At 33.8% G+C, this 19,802-nt stretch overlaps 1 protein-coding gene across 1 annotated transcript in view; it reads left to right on the top strand.

The window, feature by feature from the left end:
• The first annotated feature begins 422 nt into the window (after nt 1–422).
• Nucleotides 423–19,802, top strand: part of LOC129754086 (uncharacterized) — a 90,041-nt gene continuing 70,661 nt past the window's right edge. The window contains exon 1 of the mRNA XM_055749954.1: nt 423–719. Coding sequence (XP_055605929.1) covers nt 708–719 — 12 coding nt within the window. The 5' untranslated portion in view covers nt 423–707. The remainder of the gene's footprint in view (nt 720–19,802) is intronic.

Raw genomic sequence — 19,802 nt, forward strand, 5'->3', positions numbered from 1 at the left:
CTCGACCCACAAGGCGCGTGTCGATCAAAGATCTTCCGACGACCAGGGCGATCAAACCAGGGCCGACAGTAATTGTGCAGAGAGTGAAAGGCACTCACCACTGTTGGAGAATTGATGCATGGCAAGGCGCCACTCAGCTTTGCTTTACACCCGCGCAGCTTACATATGTCTGTCTGTCGTTTGAAGTCATGTGGCCGTTTTATGCGTACCCACACGGAAAAAGCTTACTCTTGGAACTGGCCTCGGCGTTTCGCGTCTTTTCCGAAGAAAACAAAAATTCAACCGGAGCACTCTCGTAACTCGGGAAGGTAGCCCGGGTCTCCGTTCGTTCGTACGTTCGGTGGAAATTGCAATCTTGATCTTGAGGGTCTGGGCGGACATAATGTCTTTCGGCTCTCGGTATATAAACGTGAAAAGAAGATGAACGCCTCTTGAATAGTGCAGAGACCTTCGGTTGGCGCGGAACTAAATACGGATTGGCTCGTGATCGGTTCCCTTTTGGTGAAACTTGGTGAAAATAGTGCACGGTTCTATTGTCGGGCCGCAATATCGTTGACATCCAAAGGACATTCGAAAGGACTGAATTTATAAGTGCGAAACCAAAAGGAAAAACCAAACCCCATACCAGTGCTACAAATTCAAATGCAAATATAACAACTTGCCTTCGGTGTCTCTTGCAATCGGCTTTAAATCTTAACTGTGAGAAAATGCTACTCAAGGTGAGTTCAATTAAGAGTTCAATCAAACCTGAAGGATTCTGGCTGCGGCACAGCAGATTGTGGATGAATGGTGGAGACACACGCAGACAGATTCTAATTCTAGGCTCTGGCGGCTGCGTGCGACATAAATTCTGAGCCCCTCCATCCATACCCAAACCCGTTCATTCGTTAATATGTGAAAACGTGTGATTAAATGGCACCAGCTAGCAGCGACAACAGCCCCTCAAGTTCGATCCGAATTGCAATTGCACTTGCGTGTGGTGATGAATTTTGCACTCGGGCGGACGGAACGATTTCCGAATGTATGATTTCATTAATAAAGACTGTTGACTGCATTTGGATCGAATGCGTTCGGTGATAGGAACTGACCGAAGGAGTAGTGATCCTGGGACTTGACTCTCTTCGATTGACCGAAATATAGTTTAAAGATTAAGTGAATCCAAGCGTTCAAATGATCAATTCTTATAATATTACAAATATCCTTTCTGAGGCTTTGTGTAACGCAACGGACAAATATAGAGTTCTAGTGATGCATAATTTAGTTGAAATGGCTGATAAATTAACGTATCTGAACAATCCAGTATGAGGGTAGTGCGCTTATGACACAATGCATGAATAAAATTAAATGATACACATAGCTTTTGAAAATTTAACATCTCATACAACATTTTGCACCACGTTATTTAAAATCAGATGAAGAAATGAATTTACAGTAGTATCGACGTTTCAGTGATCGGGTGGTTAGCGTGGTAAGACGGTAATCGCTGGTCCACTGATGGCATGGGTTCGATTCCCATCTCGGTACTGGGTGTTAAATGTTATTCTTAAGTTGTCCACGTCATTTATTCAGTCTGTAAAGCCTAAATCGGCTAAGACGGTGTATGTCTTTTCTAACACTGTTGGTGTCTTTTCTATCGTAAAATTACTGGATCCTAAAAGTGTTTGAAGAAAGGTGTTAGAAAAGAAGGCCAAAAAATTTGCACGGTATTTAATCCTAAATCACTCAGGTCTAAAAGATTTCATTATACGATACTATATGACGTTCACATTTCCTAATGACCTAATAACCGCCACACAAAAACGTCTTTAAAATAGGTTTTTATTATGAAGTTTATCTAAACAAGTTTCTCCTTCGCTCTACTATTAATCACATTGAAAAAAAAACGTTTTGTTCATTTCAAATTTTATGCTGATACTAGCTGACCCGGTGTGCTTTGCTACACTTTCCAAAAATAAATTAAATTTGCTAAAATGATTGAAATTAACTTTAATTTCTAAGGCAGCATTTCAAATAAAATTTCACCATAATCTAGAAGCAAACTCGTTCAAAAGAGAGCTGCAACTGGAGTTTCGAATTTCAGTACAAAGTTGATTTAATGATAGATTGATATGGACTTCAAGCCCTTTCCCTGATCCGATGCAAAAAGTGCTCACGAACTAGTTTAAACTCATTTTTAGAATCTAATTGAGGCTTTATTTGTCTGATAAGTTTTGATATTATGATAAATTTAATATGAATAAAGACTTGCCTCTTTCTTTCCGACCCCACCCAGAAAAAAGGAAGGGTCTAAAACTATTTATGCAAACACACTTGTATGGAAGCCCTGATTGGTTAATAAGTTTTCAAGCTATATAGTGCAATTTATATGGAACTCCCTATGTCCCTCCCTTCTTTACACTGCAATGCAGAAAGGTTTGTAACAGTCATAGAAACTTATCTCGTACCCAAATACCTTCCCATTTTAAACTTGTTAAAATTGTAGACTTGACTCATTACAACTTGATGTGATGCCAAACAGCATCTGACGACTTTTTATACTGTAAATTACTAGATTTTTATTTTTAAAGCAAAAAGCATTCATATGGATGAGCTGTAACCCAATGATTTAAGGAAAAGAATTGTTTTATAAGGAGAAAAAATATGTTTAAATTTTGTTACTCGACTTAATTACAGCATTTTTTCTCTTTCTCTCTGAGGGTAATTTTAAAGACTTTTCAAGATTTCAACTTACTGAACTAATCTGTTCATTAACAATCGATTGGAAAGCAGATTTTCGAAATTTAAAGGATTGCAAAAAAATCTGTTCATGCTTCGATGGTTCTATAAACATTTTCTAAAAATTTTCATGTAAACATCACACAAAGCCTAAAAATGATGATTTTTGCGCCGAAAAGAATAACAGTTATCAAAGTTTCGACCACTAACCGACCGGGGTCCCTTGGCTCGGAGGTGATTGCTGGTACCTCCTACGGACGTGCAAGCTGCCTGGATGACCTTGACCACGCTATTGTCGATCACTCGGCCCAAACGTTGTTTTCTCCCACTGGCCAGTCTCGGTTCAAGAGGCTGGATTCGGAACCGACTGGCCGAGACGACGGAACTGTAGAATCTACAAAAAAACCTTCGTGTAAAGGTTTAATCTACACACACGTGTACGATTAGGTTATGTATCACACGAAAAACGGACAAAACGGACAATAGTCATACCTGATGAACTTCTTTTATCTAACGGATAGATCTCTCTACTGTAGCTTTGATGTGCTATTGTTAGAGCAGTTCTAGTACAAAATGGATATCATTTAGTGTTTCGTTTGTGTTTAACAAAATTCTTATCACTCACTTTCAAACACGCTATTCATCGCATGCACCGATGATACATTTAGCGACAGTTAATAAAGGCTGGAAATACTATAATAAATAGTTACAAACTATTCCATCCACCGCAGCCTACCATTTGTATCGAACGGAAACGACAACACTTAAAGTCTGCTGCGTGCACAAAACTTCAACTGCTCTCGATGAAGCCCAACGAACAAAGAGGCTTGAGTCAGCTCATCGTGGCATTACCAATCCCTTGGATAAGCCGCCAAACTCACACAATGGGTTTCGATCGAACCTAAGAGTAAGTGGGAAAGGTAGAAAAAATGCCACAGTTGATCAAATTGTACTAAGTTTTTTATCCAAGACACCGCTCATATACACTGAGGTGATTCGAATTAACGGTGTACAGAATACTGTTACAACATCATTCCTCTATTTTGAAGAACAGGCTTTTGTTCAGTTCAGTGTCTGTTCATTTTCATCTTATTTTGTTGTTGGCGCTTGATACATTTTCAGTTAATAGACACGAATGCCATAATGCTGATAAAGTGTCAAAAATAAAACCTTAAAAAAATCTTCAGTTAAGTATATGTTAAAAAAATGTTTTTGATCTATTTCTATCGAAAACATCTCATTCTTTTTTCTGTTATCGATATGAATCGAAACTAACCTTGGATTATACAACTATGTGTAAATCTTCCTACATTCTTTTTTTCAAATGTGCGGCATACCATTATTTCATATGCTTTAGTACTAAATTCTTATTTCTTAGACAACAATTGCTGTTTTAATAAACACGAAATCAAAATAGTTTTAATTTTTAAAATCGTTTAGATGGTTTTGATTTGATCGGCTAAATATCAATCTGGGTCACATCTAGGCATAATTCATTACCTTGTGCTATGAATGATCTAGTAATCAAGAAGAAAATAAAACTTATATTGCTATCAAAATTGCGGAAAAATCAATCAACTTATCGAAAATGAAAATGCTGATTAAAGCTGTTAAATGCAAAATTCAATTCACAATTTTTTTAATAACTCTATCACTACACCAAACTATCTGGATTAGAAAAATTTAAGGATAGATTTTAAAACTTTACTAAAATAACTTTACTAAAATAACCTCTGCAAATAAATTTGATTGAAAAGTACTCGAGTGATCCAAAAAAAAATGTATGAAAAACTCCTTTCCCACTTCCGTTGGAGAAAAGGAGGGGACTAGAAACATTAAAAACAATTCTAGTACTCGAATATACTTCCACCATCTTTTTAATGATAAATTTGGTTATTTTTGTTCGATTAATTAGTTCTCGAGAAATACATAAAACTGTATGGGAAATCCCCACCCTCTCTTTTTAACTCCCTAATCGAAGAGGGTGGAGTCCCAATTAATCATAGATACATTTCTCGAATCCCAATATCCATCCATGTCAAATTTGGTTCCATTTGCCTCATTTCAAGCCGATGTGTGCCAACGTAAGAACTTAACTACACAATTAACACACGACGTATTACAGGACACGACACTTAACGTTCTCACAAAAGGAGCGTTTGTTCCGTTCTCGCTAAATTTGAAATACTCAGAGCTCGGCTACCTTTTACTCAGACGTCGCCACATGTATGAAGCAGCCGACGGCTGATCTTAACGAACTCAGAAATCAGCGGAAAGATTACTCAGACGGCAGAAAATTCGCCACTCAGAGAACTCGAGTGCTTGAAGGCGACAACTGAGTAAATGTTGAACAGTTTGTGCGAGGCGGTTGAACTTGGTTGGTTTTGTGCAGCAAAAACTTGAAATTTTACATGGTGAATATATTGATTTTAAAGGTAATTTTTAGATGTTGATACGGTTTTATTTATATTACAGGATTCTGCAACGAAGTGATGATGGTCCAAATAGATTTGCCATCTAGTACGGCATAATGGGTCCCGGCCCGGGAGACAAAACCAGACGGGCAAAAAAAAATTCAAAAAGTTTGCGGATTTTTTTTAAAATAAAGGTGTATGAACAATATTTTCACTTTTATTATTCATCAATCAACAAATCCATCATTTGTCTGAATAATAATACAGGTTTTAGTTATTCTAGCATGAAAAAAGCGGCCAAAAACCGCTTCAGAATTATTCGCGCATTCTGAGTAACCATGACTCAGTTGTCGCGAAAAGGGCTGTTAGTCAGTTCTGAGTAAATGCCGTTTAGTCAGAACTGAGTAGGTGCGGTTTTGGCGACAACTGAGTAACCGCCACTCTGAACTGAGTAGCTGAAAGTTAGCGAGTTTGTAAGAACGTTAAGTGTCTTGTCCTGTAATACGTGGTATGTTAATTGTGTGGTTCCATTTGCTTGATTAGTTCTCGAATTTTGCAAAAAATTGTCTCCTTTTCTATCTCCACAATAGAAGAAAAGAGGAGTCCCAAACCATGATGAAAATATTTTTACTAACCATATACCCTCGTATGCCAAATTTGGTTCCGTTTGCTTGATTAGTTCTCGAATTGTGCGAAAAATTGTATAGCAGCCCCCTCTCCACTTCCTATTTCCTCATTGGAAGGAGAAAGGGGTGCCAAACCATCTAAGAAACATCTCTTATAACCAAATACACTCCCATACAAAATTTGGTTTCAATTGGAATAGGAACCTGCCCCGGCCCTCAAAGACCCCTCGTCTCAAATTTCATGCAAATCGGTTCAGTAATTTCCTAGTCTATAGGGAACAGACAAAAAGACAGAAATTCATGTTTAGTTCAAACAGCCATCTAGAAACAGTGCCATCTATTGTGCCGTTCATAAGTTACAAATCAATCAATAGATGGCACTGTTTTCCGTCATTTTTAGCGTCTTTTCCAAAGAGAGCACTGGAAATTTTTTACATGTTTCTGTAGATTTTTTGTTCGAGCTTGTACATCTGTTCATCTGTGGTAACATTGAGACTTCCGACAAAGAATCTAAAATTAAAAAAAAAAAAATACAACAGAATTAAAGTCAACCTCCATGGAGAAACAGACAGTTCAACAGTAAAATTAAAAACCCAGATTTTATTCAGACCCACAACCATAGTCACCATTTTTCAATCAATCAATTGAAACTTGATGCTAAGAAATGCTCATACTCAAAATTCTTTGCTGCCATTCAAATGAAAACTTAGGATTTGCATACTAGATTGAAAACCTTTTAGTGTTCATGCATTTTGAAAGAACTTACCACACACGGGATTGTCAAGGCTACCAGCAGGACTGTCAAATAAAAGCTAATTATTTTCATGTGAAACCGTGTTTATTCATTTTCAAAGTGAACTGAAAATTAGAAGTGGCTCGGTTCAATTGCTTTTTAAGTGATAAATATGGAATCCCAACCTATTGCAGGGACCTCCGGTGCTCAGAAAAGAATAACATTTTCTGATTTGGCCGATAGATACGTGAGAAAGGAGGAAAACGTTACGTACTGCGCAATTGAACCCGGAAGTTTGTGTCGTTATACTCAAACCAGATATGACCCCCAGAACATGGTGCGACACTTCAGGAGCCAACACCCAGAGACTGCCAATCGTTCGGGTTTTTTCAAAGACGACATGCCAACGAAGAAAAAAAGAACCATCCCGAAACGTTTGGTAGCAATCGACAGGCAGGCAACGTTGGAATCTGTTCTAAAACTTGTGACGTACCATAACCTACCGTTGGCCTGCGTTGGCTGGGAAGGGTTCAAATTAGTTTATGGACCTCTAGCCGAAGCATTCAATTTGACCCTGAATGAAGAAAACTTGAGTGGTTATCTCGATGATGCTGCTGGGAGAATCCGAGCAAAGTTGTCAGAGGAAATGGCAGGAAAACTAGTTTCGGTCAAAATCGATTCCGCCAGCAAACATTATCGACATGTTATTTGTATCCATGTAAATTATGCCTTGGATGATCAAGTCGTGACTAGGACTGTCGGTAAGATAAATAAATTTTTGTTCTTTTTCTTTTTTGAACATTTCTTATTATTTGGCAGGAATAATCGAGGTAAAGGAAAGGCAAACAGCAGTATTTTTGAAAAACAAAATTCTGGAAACCTTGGCTGCCTACGGTATAACAATTGATCAGATTTTTTCCGTCACAACCGATAACGGGGCTAATATGCTTGCTGCCGTAAGAGGGCTAAAAAGTGATCTGGAAATAGCATATTTGAATGCCCTGGATGATGATGATCAAGACCAGAATGATCAACAAACATTATTTGAGTTAACAAATGAGTTAAAAAGTCAATTGAACCTTATAAGGTGTGCGGTCCATACGCTTCAGTTGGCAATCACTTCGGTTGTCAATACAACGAACGAGTCGGTGAAGCTAATAACAGCGATTGCCAAAAAAACCAGGCTAATTAAATACAAAGCACTATTTGAAACCAAAAACGCTAGATATCCCCCTGTTTGGAGCCCAACCAGATGGGGAGGTGTCTACAAAATGATCGAGGCATTCAAAAAGCAAAAAATGTTTTTTAAAGATCTTGGCGAGCAGTTCAACGAACTCGGTAAGGACTTACTTAAAATTATTATGAAAATAAAAGTTGTACTTTAATTATATTTCCAGATCTCACGGAAGACCTTTGGAATTTTGTGGATAATTACTCAGAGGCATTTGAACCAGTCAATAGGTGTACGATAAAAATGCAGGCTGACCATATCTCTTTATCGGATTTTTACCTTCACTGGTTAAATGCAATCAACGAGTTGAGAAAAATGGACACAAATCCCTATTCCAGGCTTCTGATAGAGGCTCTAATCAACCGGCTGAAGGATTTAAAACAGTCGAATGCGTTCAAGATGGCTCTCTATCTGGACCCTCGTGTTAACTGTCTTGGTTCCAATTTGTTCTCTAGCCAAGAAAAGGAAGGTATTCAAGTAAGTTGAAACAAAATTCCTGGAAAGATGTTAAGCTTTGTAAGCTAAGTGTATCATTGAATTTCGAATGCTTTATTTTTAGAAAATGATTATCGACACGTGGAATCGGATCAACCGTTTAGGAAGTCAAGGAAGGGTTGAGAACAGCTTATCAGGGAACACCAATAACGACGATTTCGAAGACTTCCTAACAGAACTTTTTGGAGGTTCTTTTGATTCAAATTCTGAGGGCAGCTCTGGACGATTCCTGCAACAGCTGAAGTCTGTCGAAATAGAACCCAGGCAGATGTATACATTCGACACTTACAAGTTTTGGGTATCGCGTAAGCAGAGCCATCCAGAACTGTATGCAGTAGCATCTGTTATTTTTGCTACACCTTCTAATCAAGTGTCGGTGGAACGTGCTTTTAGTGCACTATCACTTATACTTTCGACCAACCGCGTGAACCTTGGAGAGAAAACTTTAAGTAATATTTTACTTTGCAAATTGAATAGAAATTTATTTGAAGCCAATATGGCTAATTTGTGTTGCTAATTCTTGATCTCAATAAATTACTTTTCTAACCCTAAGACGAAAAATGCTGTTTTCTTACTTCATAAAATTTGACAATTCGGAAATCCAAGTCCTTTTACTGAGTTTTTGAATACTATTGTAGCTAAGCATGCATTTAACATTATTTAAGAATGTTATGAAATAATTATTTACCGTCTTTTTTGTAAAAATAGTGATTTTTCTCATCAATTATAGTGTCATTTTTAAGTTACATTAGGAAATTATTTCATCCACTATCAACATCTTAACACCAGGAAAATGACACGAGTTAATGGTCGCTTGACTGTAGTTCAATAAATTATTAAACTAATAAGTAATAATGAAATTATATTGAAAGAAAAACACGATACTTTGAATAGTTCATAAATGTTTTTTTAATTTAATCGCTATTCGGAATTAGGACACATCAGACCGAATAACGAGGTTTTCATAGATAAGATTACTTTCAGGCATAGTGTTCATAAGATTTGACATCAGATAACTTCCTAAATTCCTAAAATGCTGGTCTATTTTCCCAAAAATCCGAGAAAGATTATACATTTTTGTGTTGACCTTTTGGTTGTAAGCTGGTATTTGATGGCAAAGAAAAGCTGACGAACCGGTACTGAAATGTACGAACTGCTTTAAATCCATTAAACTGCAATGTCACGACCTTTTGAAAGATACAAAAATAACGAACTTCATTTTCATTTGAAAATGAAAATGAAAACATCCAAATGAAAATGAACATTCGTACCTTGAAAGCCAACTTAGTTATTTTCATCGGAAATAGCACCAATTTTCAAATGAACGTCGCTTCAATGAATTGACTACCTAAGCCTTCTATCTTTCATTTGACAGCATTTCGAAAATTGAAGCTGAAAATTGGAGACACTGCCCACAACACAATGTCTCAAAGTAAAATCGTACTATCGAATTACAAATAAAATAAATAAAATTAAAATACGAAATTGAGAATAAGTTACAGTCATAGGAAAGCAGGAGTTGCAAAATTGATAGTTCAAATCCAAATGTTATTTTCTCTTTCACATCTTTAAAACACAAAAAATCGTGTTCATGTTAAGTGGTAAAACTTTTAAAATGTAATGCGGATTAAAACTTAAAATTAAAAATTATTTATTTATTTTAAAAAAATGTTATTAAAAAATTAAGAAGCTTTTGTCAAAAGTTCTTCGAAATGTGACAAAAATTACCTTACATACCAAAAATTTTTCAAAATTACACGAGCCCGAAACGCTTAGAAACTTAAATTTTTTATGACATAAAACTAAATTGATCTAATTTTACATCATTTATTACATAATATTACTCCATGCGCGTAGCAATACATCATATGTTGATAATTAACGTTCCCTCGAAGCTCATCGGTCTTGCAAAGATTGTTTTGGAATGTTTTAAAAATATTCATTAAGTGAACAAGAATTATGTGAAGTACGCTATGGAAGAACAGTTTCGTGGATGTGGATGAAAGAAAACATTTTCACTTAAACCATCCTGAGTGAGTGCAAATAAATTTAAGAGTTGAATTAAATTAATAGTGTGTAGGTAAAGATCAGCTTTTTATAAATATGAAATAAACAGGAATTTGTACTTAAATTATGAATGAAAAAATCTTATTATTTTTTCCTGAAAAATCCCTGAATTGTACTTATTGTACTCTTTTGCATTCTATGTCAACAACAATTTAATTTTATGTGAAATGCGATGATTAATTTATGTGCATCCAGTTTGACATAAAATTACATCCTTTCCTATGCAATTTTACGTCTTCGAGAATTTATGGCTTCAAACGTTTCTGTCTTCTCTAGTGAAATTTTATGACATAAGTGATGCTTCAGTTTTGTGCATCCAATTTGACATAAATTTACACCAAAAAATTAATAGTGTGTAGAAAACAATAAAACATAATGTAAATTGAATTTTCAAGACACAGAACCATAAATCTGGAATAAAATTAGATTGAAAAAATATCAATGTTTATGTTTAAAGAATCGTAAAATGAAATTTGCAATTCAATTTTGAAAGCGTTTTTTGATAATACTAATTTGAGAATGGTCATTTAGAGAATGCTGAATTCAGGGTATTTCCTTCAGTAAAAGAAAATTTAAAAAGTACATCAGTACATCATCAAACTTCATCAGTTGGAAAACTTTCAGTTGAAATTTCAAATCTAAGATTCAAATAGGAATAAAAATTCAATAGTGGAAGTGAGTTATGCACATAGATATTATTTAAAAAGCTACAGTTATCTTTTTTTTCCAAAATTAAAAAGGATGTACAGTGTAAAAATAGACGCAATTTCAATGATGTTCGAAACACTAATATAAATTTTGTATTATTCACACTCCTGGTTATGCTTATAATGTGAGCATTCCAGATTACCGTCAACTGGGGCAACATGCAACAATTTTCAACTTCAATAGCTTCTAAAATCTTAATGCTTACAGATTATCATTCCTCTTGTACATCAAAAGTTTTAAGGTTGAGGGGACACCAAACTGACGTAGTCAGAAAAATTATTGCTTTTACCATTTTCTTCTAAATTTTCAAAAACATGCGATTTCCACCCTACTAAGAAAAAGGGGTAAGTTGCAACAAACTCTGTAATTAATGAAAAACCGAATGAAAACGTTTAAAAATTTATAGTCTTTGATACAGTTGTGATGTCATAACGCATAATGCACCATTTGCAGTAATGTTTGGTGTTGTTCAAATTAAATTTTCCATTTTTTTCTGTGAAATTTTTTTTAAGACAAAAGTGTTAATCTGCTGCATACATTTAGGGGTAAAAAATTCTACAAAATATTCTTTTAGCTTAAATCATGAAAATAATTCTTAGGATGGATGAAATTTGAATGTTAACACACGCATAATGCAAAACAATCACATCCCAGCATATGGAAACACGATTTATGAGATTTAGTTCTGATTTGCATTTTGTTGCATTTTGCCCCAGACAGCTAACTGAGTAATAAAAATATTTGTTTGAAAAAATTCAGTGATTATTCGAAAAATATTTATACACCAACAGTGTTGGTATAGGATAATGAAAGCAATATAAAGTTTGTAGGTGATATCATTAAGCCAATCCGTCATACTAGGCAAAGTTTTTTACGACACCGAAAAATGTAAAATTTTGTACATTTATTGCTCGATTTTTTAAATTTTTTATGACTATCAAAACCTGAAAAAAACTTCTTCACGATGTTAAAAACTATGTCATCATCAATTTGTTATCATTGAATGATAACTTTATTACAGTATATTGAAATAAAAATTGAATTAGTGTTGTGGTATAGAAATGTTGCATCTAACCCTGCTTTTGCATGTTGCCCCGTTTGACGGTATCTGGTTTTATTAATATTATTCCAACAAAGCCCAAGAAAACTTATAATTTAAAAGGATTTTAATTGTTATTCTTCACTTTCTTCACTTTTTCAAATTTCTGCAAAATTTAAATACTGACAATTTCTTAATTTTTGTCGATATTTTTACAAATCTTGGAAAAATATCATCTATTCCCCGTAGAAGCCGTTACATTTTTTTTTAAACGAGGAAAAAATTCTTCTTTATCAGAAAAAAATGCTTATTTCGCTAAAAACTTCTGAAATATTTCCTTTGTTCAGTAAATAAGATGTACCGTAAAACGGGGAAACATTGATCACTGGGGTAACTTTGAACAACATGATATTTTCCACATCAATCATCAATAACTACACCGAAAATAATTTTCACTTTAAAGGTAAGTGACATCTGGAGTGAATTTTCGCCATTCGTAAATTCATGTGAATTTTAAATGACCGGTCAAGTGAAATCACTTAAGTGAGCGATCAAGTGAATTTCAAGTAAATGGCAAAGTCAATTTCAAATGTTTGCTCAGGTCATGATTATCTTTCAGTTGTAGTGGTTTTTAGGTGAAATTTCGGAATATCAAACATTAATCAACTTTGTTTCTCCAAAACAATTATTTATTAAAAAATACAACGTAAAAAACGTCACTTTTTCTCCTTATTTGGGTTCGAAAAGATTTTTCGGCTTCGAAAAATCACTGACTTCCTCACTTTGACGAGACATTCGGGTTGATCTTTTCTGAAATAATAATAAAAAAATAAATTTAACTTGTATTTATTGTTTTGCATGATACTTACTTTAATTGCACTTGAATATTTCCAAAATAAACCATCATCGGAAAACGTATCCGAAACCTGATTGCTTTAAAAAAGGTCTCTGCGATGTGTTAACCGGTTCACACGATGTTTCTGTCGGTCGACCTATGGAAAATATCATTGTTTAATAACATATAAATTACTTTAATTCTGCACCTACCAACTCAAACAAACCTCTGTTGTTTCTTTTCCAAACAACAATGAAACAATCAATACTGACATTGTTGACATTCGCTATGCAGAAAATCACTTGAATTTTAAGTGATGGGCAAGTGAATATCGGCTTAAGTGACCGGTCAAGTGGATTTCAAGTAAGCATCGAAGACATTCAATGCCGGTCACTTAAAACTCAAGTGATGAGCTAGTGTATATTGATGCGGTCACTTAAAACTTAAGTGAGATGTACATGAGCCACTTGAAATGAAGAAATTCACTGCGTTTTAACTTTTAAGTGAATCTTCTAGTGTTTTTTAAGTGTGATATTGGGTTCAGTGTAAGTCTAGAGATTAAATATTTAAAAAAAAATTTCTACGTATAAAATCCAATAAATTGAGTTTCAAATTGGGAAAAAATCGTTGAATTTTTGAAGATTCTAAATGTAAGTAAAAATATAATAACAAAATCATGAAATATCTATACATTCGAAGGCTTGCAAACAAACGTTTTTCCTTATGAAATCAAAGCGTTTAGAAGCAACAGGTTGATTTATGTGAGAGTTCAACTTATTTCCTGAGTAAATGTTTAGTTTTGGTGTAGTTTTTGTTGTATTTTGAGGAAATATTTTGATATTTATATCATTTGAGTTTGTTCCAAACTGCCTTAGCAATTGATATAAAAGCATTTGTAAATATTATGAAGGTATATTTTAGAGATGTACCGAATATTCGGTCGGCCGGATATTGCCAAAAACCGTTAAGCCGAATAGTTGAGCTAAGTATTTGGACGAATCGGTCGAAGAGGCCGAATGTTTATTATTTAAATTAATACAATAACAGACTTGTCAAAATTTTCAAATGATTTTGGATAAATTTTGAAATATCCTAAAATAATGTTGAAAGAGCTACTCAATCATCAAAAACTTATGGTTCGGTAAAGCATCTTAGGGTTATCTGTATACCTTTTACTGTAGATCGTACAGGAGAATGCTGACGAATATCGCTTAATACTTTGATTATCGTTTATTCCAGATTTTCTTGATATATTCAGGCTTGCCCATAAAAAGAATTCGAGATAAGTTAAATCTGGCCGGGATGCCCAAATATTGTTTAAAACTTTCCGGATAAGATTATTCGCTAAATCAAATTAAAAAAACTAAAATTTCTCTTTGAAAGTTTTAGATTTTGTATTAAAATACGATTTTAAATAGATTCCAAAATAAACATAATTTTTTTTATTAATCCTTCGATACGATTTTTACACGGCTGCTTTAATTCAATGAAAAAACTTTAAATTTCTTTTTTCTTTTGTATGATTGAGAATAAAAGATTGCTTTTAATCAGATTTGCCCTTTTTTTATTTTTTTTTTCTAAAATCGTCCTTAATTTCCCGACCATGTGGTTACGTTGTTTTGAACAACTATTTTGAAAATATCTTACTTAAATTAGATCTTCATTTAACTCGATCTTCATCTAATTCGTTATCAATTAAGCATTTTCAAATTGCTTGGCACCTGTATCGAATTGTTTTGTCCCAGATTTCGCAGCAACTTAATCTCCTTGTTGATAAACACCCTAGAAGCGACAAGTCATCTGATGTCCTTCCTAGTTTCAAATAATCAACTCAAAACACGAGGGGCATTAAAATGCAAGAAATATGAGAAAATTGAAACAATTTATATTTATTTTTTTATTTAAACTCAACAGAATATTTGTTTGACCGAAAAGCCGAATACCACTATTCGTTACATCTCTAGTATTTTGTATCCTTTATGATCAAGAAAACTCGTTAAAATCGTCGAAATAAAGACTGATCATAATATCCCAAAGGGTGCTTAATCGCTTGGCGCACGGCACCCGACCAAATAAACGCACTTCAATCAATCATATTACCCCAAAGCAGAGTTGCAAGATTTCAGATAATCATTTAAAATTGATACTCACTGTGATGAGTATCAATTAAGCAGCACAATGAATTTCGTTGTGATGCTCAAAGCTTTCGATGTCAAACGAAATTCACTGAGCATCACATCTAGAAAAAAATCAGAAGTCCAGAATCCCATTAGAGAAATCTTCAGCTATATTCCCCACTTTTTTCCCTACTATTTTTTGACGACAGTTAAATTTGTAACGAATCTATGGAATATTTGAATGTATCATATAATGTGATTAGCTTTTCACACTAGCGACACGCCAAGTTGAACGACTCCAAACGCTTTACTATAAAAAAAGAGCGCTTTAATGATTGGAGTTTATTGAAACTTTGTAATAACGAAAGTGTTAAAGCTCGTGGTACCTATGTTTTAAAAAGTGTCTATGTACACAACACACTACCTTATAAATGTTGAAAACAACACTTTAATCTATATATATAAAAAGTAATTTCCGTTTGTTTGTTCGTTTGTATGTTTGTCTTCAATAGGCTCAGCTGCCTTAAGAGCTAGAGAGCTGAAATTTGGCATGGGTGCTCATTAGGACCAGGAATGATGAAAAATGATTTTAGATTTTCGGATGACCCCTTTTGAAGGCGGTCGTCCAAACAACAACGGTTTTATTCCCCCGAACCAAAAGTCATGGCACCCATTTTGTGAACCGACTTTCGTTTCCGTTCGTTTCGTTGGCGGGATTATTTTCACCATCACCATAGGCAGGCTATTAGAAACGACCATCCAGAGCTCACATGTACTGGATAGCAAATCGAAGCTTGCTGAGCATTAAAAATTTGAAAGTGAAAATTTCGGCGGGTGTTTTTTGTACCTTCTACTGTTCAAAGCACATGTTACCGGTACGAGATATTTGGATACAATTATAAGCCTACATTTTGATTGAAAAATACAACAAGCCTGTTAGGAATATATTGACTAGAATAGTAATGGCTTTCAAAGTGCTCTTTACCGCTGCTGGGGGGCTTTGAAGGTCAACCATTTTTATATTTTTGGAATTCCTCATAGAGAAAGAAAAAAATTTTAGATATAGAGTTTATAAGTTCAAGGCTGCGATTTTAACGCTTCAATTGGAATTTTTAAGGGGGATTAGAAAATTGATAAGATAATAAAATTTGAGGTTTTGAGTTTTATACAATTTTATTTTACTGGCCAATTTCTAACTTTTGAGTTATCATTGATGAACAATGTTGTCGATTCTGCCATTTCTTAATGGGATGTTTATACCCATGAAAAAATAACAGAACTCGAAAAAAAAACCTTTTTCATAATATAAAAATGGTGTGTTCGAGATGATTTGTTGTTGATAACTTCAAAAAGTTATTAGTAGAACTTTTAACATTTAAGATAAACTAATAATTAAACAGTGCGAAATTGAAAAGCGAAAAAATACACACAATAAATGAAAACATGCAAAGTGGGTTTTCAACATGCTTCAACAAAGTTCGGAGGTTTTTGAGAAATTTCTAATTAAATGAAACTTAAATATACCATTTTACAGGGAGATCATCCATATTGAAAAGTGGGATAATCTGCAACAGATATTTTCATTAGATAGGGGATGGAAAAGATAAAAAAGCAGTTTAATCTTTCGAAGATAAAACTATTAAGTCAAATCTATTCAAGCTTGCTAAAAAATGATGGTTGTAAAAAATGTTTTTCATGAAAGGATGAAGGATTGGGATGAAAATTGGCACACAGTAGTATTCAGGGACGGACAATCGATTATAGATGTCAAATGTTTTGCCAGGGGTCTACGACAGGAGTAGTCCATTAGTTTTTCACTGCTTTACTATGGAATAGATTGCTTTGAAAATTTGCACACGGGAGTTTTGAGGGAAGGAAATTGATTTCAGATATCAAAGATTGTATAAGAGGCCACCGGAAGGGGTTTACCTTTTTGGCAATAATTGCGTTGTCATGAAACTGTCGAGTAGAAATTCATACACGGGGATTTTTTAGCACGTTCAATTGATTTCTGAATTCAAATTTAGTAGCAGACGACAGAAAAGTGAACGTCCAATATTTTTGCAATAATAAATAAACAATGATTTCGGAAGTGCATCTGGAAAATGCTTGACAATTGGCGTATTCATACAACAAGTTGAAAGCGAAACGGAGTTCGTATGGGATCAGCTAGTTTTATAATATTATTTGCAAGTACGACGCTTTGGTACTAAACAATTTATAACATAATTTCATAGTCAAGACGACTTAAATAAAAAAAAATATAAAATTCAGTCGTTGACGTTTTGTTGGTTTTCAAAATTAAAAGCAACAACATAATATGGGATTAAAAGCAACATTTCTAATCGATTTTCTGGCTATTTGAAATCAGTAAAATATGCTTAGTTAGCTTAGCATAGAATACATTAATAGAAAAATCGATATTTGTTTTAACTCTCAAGGGCTGAAATTTTTACAAAAAAAAGGTTAAAACTCAGATTTTTTTAGGTTTTTTTTTGTATATTCTCGGCTGTTGACATACAAAAAAAAAAACATATGTTGAACTGTAATATTATCACAGTCATCAAATTTCATGCGGTCCCTTCTTCAGAGCATGTTGTGTACGAGTGAAGGATATCTAAATTTGGAAATATTAATAAAGATCATGTATTCTAACAAATATGCATCTATACATTCAGAATTAGAACCTACTTTTTTACAACTGAATGAAAAATTTTATTATAGAAGCAGTGATGTCAGTGATAACCTGTCCTTTGTTTCAACTTTTATTTAAATCTCTTTTCAAACGATCTTTTTTTAAACGTCCTTGGTCCTTGACATCCCTTCTTTGTTCCTAACTACTCATTGGTAGTGCAATTTTCTGCCGAATTTTTGACAGGAATAGTCACTTAGAGACTGTAAAAGATCCGGAACAACCGTAGAGAAAACCAATTATTGAAACCAATCTTAGCATTCCCGATTTCACAAAAACCGCTTCAAAATGATGTACTAGGCTGTGAATGATCAATTAACAGTCTAAACTAGCCATTTTAATAAAATTGAACAGTGTTTTCTCCAAGGGTTTCACGAATTTCGTTTAAAGGGCATTTTTAAACGTACTAAAAATCGTTAAAAAAAATCCAGCTATGATAATTAAAGAACAATTTATTTCTGATGCATGTGTCTAAAAGCTCATAAGATAATAATCAAAAAATTAGAAGTAAGGCCGCTTAACAAAAGAAGCGATTTTACAATTACACCAAATGGTAGTACAATAATATTTGATCAATCTTAATATTCAATGGCACATTATTATTTCTGTCATATTCTTTTTTCTATTTAGAATTCTATAAACCTTCTGGAAACGCTCCTAATAGAATAAGTGAATTTATCGGACATTAGATAGGCTGGTATGAATAATATCCTACTTTTTGGTGCAACGATCATGTTTTCTTCTTTAGAAATTTCCCACAGGGAATTTCAAACATCACGCGAGTCGAGATAATATTTAAAAAAGATCTGTGAGCCGGTGCAAATAAAACCGGCTTTCCTTCTCTTGAAAGAAAAAATCGTTAAAATGCATAAAAATCATTAAAATGTCTTTTTTAAATTGAAATAAAAAAGATTAACCGTTAGGATAGAAGCTACAAACCGCCGCTTTCATTTGAAAGGGAAAATTTTTATATTTCTTTATTACTTTTTATTTGGTTCATAAATGCTTTTCATATGTGGTCGATTCCAGCCGGTTGCATAAGCTGGGATGCCATGCGTTTTAATTGGAATGGTTTTTCGTTGGTAACAATCTTTTTTTAATTTTTATACTTTAAAATTTAATTTGTTTGGAAGATTAAGAAACTATTTTCTTCATTTATATTAAAACTCTACATAGCCATCTATAGATTTCCACTTCGTTTTTAAGGTTGCCGCTACAAGTAAAAGCAAAGCATAGCTCGAATGCTATAAATAAAATCATAAAACTTTTTTCTGCAAAATTGACAAAAAAAACTTTCGGTAATTCAAAGATACTAAATTTGTAAAATTAGGCCCGGTGGATCCTTATAATTTTAATTCTGAATCTTAGTGTTTCCCAGCTTAGTTGTCTTTGCGGTACTTTTTGTGTTAATATTTATAATAATCAAATATTTAGCTATTCATATGTTGCTATATTTTTTTACAGTTTTTTTTTATGTCCAGAAGATTTGAGATGTTTTTTTCTGGCAAGCACATTAAGCCATTGGGGGTTTTCTGAAGTATTTTGAGCTTAAGCATTTCAATGTTTGCGGTTTTTTCCATGATTGCAAAACTTTGCATCAACGTTTTTAAGAGATTTAAAAGTACATTACTGTAGGAAATACAATTTCATAACTTGCATATCTTAAATCCTCTGAATACGAGCGAGACTCATCAATATATTTGGTCTTAAAAACTTTTTGCTCATTCTGTAAAACTTTCATTAAACTAAGACATAAATATTATAATCAGATTCTTACAAGTCATGATAATACATTCTTCAGAAAGATGTTTTAAAATCAAAACTTTCATTCACAATCAACGTTAACGTTTCACGCTGAGATTCAAAAAGGAAGAACCTCACTCGATGAAATATTAACTGAACGAGATTCCGCAACTTTGCTTAAGACATAAATAAAAAAACAAACAAATTCTTATCATCAACCTGATTGTACTGAGCTTTTAATAGTATGTTCTCTATAAAAATGTTTTAAAAAAGTATAACTGGCCTTTAACATTCATCAAGTATAACTGACAGTTTTTAAAACGTCGTGGTATGTTCAGCTTTTTCTGAACTATAAAACTTGTTTCATTGTTCAAGAGCTTGCACAAA

The sequence above is a fragment of the Uranotaenia lowii genome, chromosome 3, assembly GCF_029784155.1.
Source record: "Uranotaenia lowii strain MFRU-FL chromosome 3, ASM2978415v1, whole genome shotgun sequence".
Taxonomy (NCBI): domain Eukaryota; kingdom Metazoa; phylum Arthropoda; class Insecta; order Diptera; family Culicidae; genus Uranotaenia; species Uranotaenia lowii.